The following is a 4,639-nucleotide window of genomic DNA, read 5'->3' on the forward strand; positions in this document are numbered from 1 at the left end:
TCTACTTCCTTATCTGAGAAATCTCAAGTATTTAACCCCTTCAATCTGAATGCATAGTTCATACTATTTATCAGCACGTTTAAATAAAGTGTGCATCGTATCTTTGAGCAAATGTGCTATTTTACTTACCAGGAAATTGAGGCAAAATAATAACAATTACAATTCCTTCAGGGGTTGAATCAAGCCAACTTCAAACATGGATTTGATAATCTACATGGATTTGATAATCCAAAGCAGGATGTTTTATAATTCCTACTTCATTTTTTGTTCTTCCCACATATCTTTAAAGTCAATTAACTCCTCCTGCATTTCAGCAGCCTCGAGGCAACTATCCAGGTGCCTAAGCTAAAATTTGTTTTAGAACAAAGGTCATAGACCTAGCTGGGTCAACTTTTTGGGGATTTTGATTCTCCATATTGATGTCATGGTCTTTTGTCTTGGATAATTGAGAGGTGACTAAATGACCCTTGTTATTGCAAGTAATTAAAGAGAGGCTGGTTGCCCACTAATTTTCAGACATCTGGGGAAGATATGAAACAAATCAGTGGTCCCTATATGAAGGTTCAAGGACAAATGCTGGGTTGGCTATATCTGAATCATATGGGGATCTTTCTAAAAATACAAATTTCAGGCCCTAAATACTGAATCAGAATCTCTAGAGGAGACACCAGAAAATCTAAGGAAAGTTGTAATTTTTCTTAAATTTCCCCAGATGAGTGTGACAATCAGTGATGTTTGTGAAGCTGTGGTCTACATCAGAGCCTCTCAAATGTTAATATGCCTAAGAATCATCTGTGGTTCTTCTTAAATTGCTGATTGTGTTGCAGCAAGTCCCAGATGGGATCTGAGATTCTTTTGCATTTCTAAAAAGCTCTCCAGTAATGCTGGTTCATGGATCACATTTTGAGTAGTAAGGGGCTAGTTTACTTCTCAGGTTCCTTCTAGCTATACTGTCTTGTGATTCTAAAGTGTCTTATGGAACTTGTGACTAATCACCCTCATTCACATCAGAACTTTCCATTAAAGGTAATAGATTTTTCTACACATAGGCTTTTTTTTTTCAAAAATTTCTAGATAATAATTGGCTTAATTTTTTTTTTCATTTGCAGCTCTGACTTTGTTTCTCACTTTTTAGTTTACGACACATACCTGAAAAAGTCCCAGAAAGATGATCCATCCAAGTAAATCACCTCTGAGGAGTTGTGGACCCACTGAGTACTAAAGCAAACCTTTCTTCTATGTGAGCCAAAAAAAAGAAAAACAGCCTGCCAAACACCAGTAAAGAGATGACTGTCATCATATGGGAATTTGAAGAGCTACTATATGGCACATTTATGATCAAATGGGAGAGGATCAACTATTATGATGTCCCAGAAGGCCTTCTAACTGAGTAAACAAGAAGGGAAAATTATAACAGCTTGTCATCTGTGCTTGCACATTAGATTTCAATGTAGTTAATGTAGACAAATCCAAAACAAACATGCAGATAGTTATTTGAAAAAAACCCAAATCATGTATAGAAGCCCAGACCAATGCAATAAAAAGGAAGTTATTCTATATTCAGTCTCCCCAGCCCATCGATGATCAGTCTTTTAGAAAGACCAGCAGTAGATTATAAACTTAGATTTTAACCACCATTTAGCAAAGGCAGTTTCTCTAGAAAGAAACATGCCTGCTAATGACACATGTGCTGGGACAGATGGATCTAATACAGATTTTCGATACTTCATCTATGCAGTGACATACACTGTCATTCTTGTGCCAGGTCTCATAGGGAACATATTAGCCTTGTGGGTATTTTATGGCTATATGAAAGAAACCAAACGGGCTGTGATATTCATGATAAACCTAGCCATTGCTGACTTACTACAAGTCCTCTCCTTGCCACTGAGGATCTTTTACTACTTGAATCATGACTGGCCATTTGGGCCTGGCCTCTGCATGTTTTGTTTCTACCTGAAGTATGTCAACATGTATGCAAGCATCTACTTCTTGGTCTGCATCAGTGTGCGAAGATTTTGGTTTCTCCTCTACCCCTTTCGCTTCCACGACTGTAAACAGAAATATGACCTATACATCAGCATTGCTGGCTGGCTAATAATCTGCCTTGCCTGTCTGCTATTTCCTCTCCTCCGAAGCAGTGATGACACCCCTAGCAACAGAACCAAATGCTTTGTGGATCTTCCTACCAGGAATGTCAATCTAGCCCAGTCTGTTGCCATGATGACCGTTGGCGAGTTGATTGGATTTGTCACTCCTCTTCTGATTGTCCTGTATTGTACCTGGAAGACGGTTTTATCACTGCAGGATAAATATCCTGTGGCCCAAGACCTTGGAGAGAAAAAGAAAGCCTTGAAGATGATTCTAACCTGTGCAGGAGTTTTCCTAATTTGCTTTGCACCTTATCACTTCAGTTTTCCTTTAGATTTCCTGGTCAAGTCCAATGAAATTAAAAGCTGCCTAGCCAGAAGGGTGATTCTAATATTTCATTCTATTGCCTTGTGTCTGGCTAGTCTAAATTCCTGCCTTGACCCAATCATATACTACTTTACCACTGATGAGTTCAGAAGACGGCTTTCAAGACAAGATTTGCATGATAATATAAAACTCCATGCAAAATCATTTGTGAGCAGCCATACCACTTCTATCTTGACAACTGAACTATGTTAAAAAAAACAAAACAAAACTGGATGTGGACTGAAATGCAAGTATATCAGAACACACCTGCAATACCCCAAGCCACTGGGAAGTAATCATGGGAAGTACTCACAGCTTTTCAGTTATGCTCTACCTTACCCATATGAGGATGTCACATCTTCATAACACAACCTATTTAGAGCATTACACTCCACTATCATTTATGTTGAGATGTCCATGTAGTAATTTGTCATGAAGTCTTTAAGACTTAAGCTATAAAATTTCAATGACATACTGTACACATATGATCTCAACTAGAGCCAGCAGTTGTATCTGTGAACCTAAGATAAACAGAGACTATTAAGTTGAAGTCATTATAAGCACTTAGTTTTTTTACAATGGACACTGAGCTTCTTTGTATTTAGAAGCAATGTAATTGTCTATTTATACTAGTAATCACAGTTTATATCCCAATATCATATTTTAGTTGTCTTTTAGTAGGATGGACATTATATTATTCTGCAAAAACAGTGTTAAAATCATGGACCAAAAAAAAAATCATGGACCATTTTTATCTCCATATGTGATTACACTCTAGGGTTTGAAGACTCAAATAGCTATTTCCTTCATTTCAATATCAGTATGAAAAATCATCTGTCACATCTATTAATAGAATGAAAATCTGAACTCAGGCCTCTGGTATGTTTAAAATAAGAAGAAGAAATAAATTCACATACTCTCAATGACTGTATAAATTGCCATATTTAATCTAACCAGGGCAGGTGGCTTGTCAAAGTTCATACAATGTGACCCAAATTGCCTTTAAAGGTCCAGGAGAAAGCAGATAGGTGATAATCATAGTTCTGATTCTCTTAAACTATTTCCAGAGAACACCTCTGAAGATGTATGGATCTGCCAAGTAAAGGAAATGTCCACCATGCTTCTAGAGTGACATCAAGGTACCTCTGACAGGTTACTGCACTTTCTGAGCCTATGGAAGAAGTAGTGCACTAAGTTTAGGCCAGAGCAAAAAGATGAAGTTATTTCTTATTTTTAAGTTAGGTGGCAACTGTCAAGCTGCATTCACAAGCCAGAGTAGGTTTGGAGGCAGCCAGGCATGTGGACCCTAGAGTCTTCAGTAATTTTTCTGGCCCAACTTTGCCCCAGTCATGCCATTGTAAGGCCAGCACAGCCTCCCTCCCAGCAGCTGGGGAAGTCAATATTTTCCCTTTTTGAGAAAAGTGCAGAAGATTAATTTTGGCCACATTGGACACCCATTAAAATGCCTTGCCTGCTACCTGTTTAGTACTAGTATGCAGGAAACAGAACCAGGATATGGGTAGTAATTTAACCTGAGGTCTTAAATATTAGAATACTTTGAAAAATATTTTGGCAGAAAGCTCTAAGTTTCAAAGCGTGCTTTAATTAAAATCTGTGTGCTATAAAATGAAGAAACATGCTACTTCCTATCTGGAAGGAATGTGAAAATCAAGGAAGAGCTCCATCATATTTACAGGAAGGGAGTTATTTTAAGCACACAGTTACAATACCAATATGTTTGGGGGAAAAAAACTGGTGAAATCAAAATGAATTCTAATATCTAAGATGAATGGAAATTTTTCTAATGTTTTCTCTAGGCAAGTGTTGATTTGCTTGTACTTTGTTATTAAGATAAAACCCTGCTAGAAGATTGACTTGTGCTGCTAGCAATAGTGTATGTATTTATATCCTAATTATTCATCATAAGGTACATATTTTGATGTGTTAAATGAGTTCTAAATGACTATTAAATTGTGCTTTAAAATGGGTAACTGTAATTATGCCTGGTCTCTTTGCTTTAAAGTGATTTGTGTTTGAACATAGTTCAGTGTTGTAATGGGATTGGAAGTAATAATTTTGTGGGTACTTGTAATGAAAAGGACTTGTCTATACTATATGTGTTTATTATTTTCTATATTAGCATGAATTACACTTTTTAGGGTCATTTTGGGAGACCAGTGAT

The 4,639-nt window shown here is 37.0% G+C and overlaps 1 protein-coding gene across 1 annotated transcript; it reads left to right on the forward strand.

Moving 5' to 3' along the window:
* The first annotated feature begins 1,668 nt into the window (after positions 1-1,668).
* On the forward strand, positions 1,669-2,670 carry GPR174 (G protein-coupled receptor 174). Its single transcript, XM_007186004.1, has one exon. It carries the CDS (start codon positions 1,669-1,671, stop codon positions 2,668-2,670), a length of 1,002 nt encoding a protein of 333 aa, XP_007186066.1.
* The last annotated feature ends 1,969 nt before the right edge of the window (positions 2,671-4,639 follow it).

This window comes from Balaenoptera acutorostrata, chromosome X, assembly GCF_949987535.1.
Source record: "Balaenoptera acutorostrata chromosome X, mBalAcu1.1, whole genome shotgun sequence".
In the NCBI taxonomy this organism is placed as follows: Eukaryota; Metazoa; Chordata; class Mammalia; order Artiodactyla; family Balaenopteridae; genus Balaenoptera; species Balaenoptera acutorostrata.

Coding starts and splice junctions, on each gene's coding strand:
- GPR174 (XM_007186004.1), top strand. CDS start 1,669: ATGCCTGCTAATGACACATGTGCTGGGACAGATGGATCTAATACAGAT.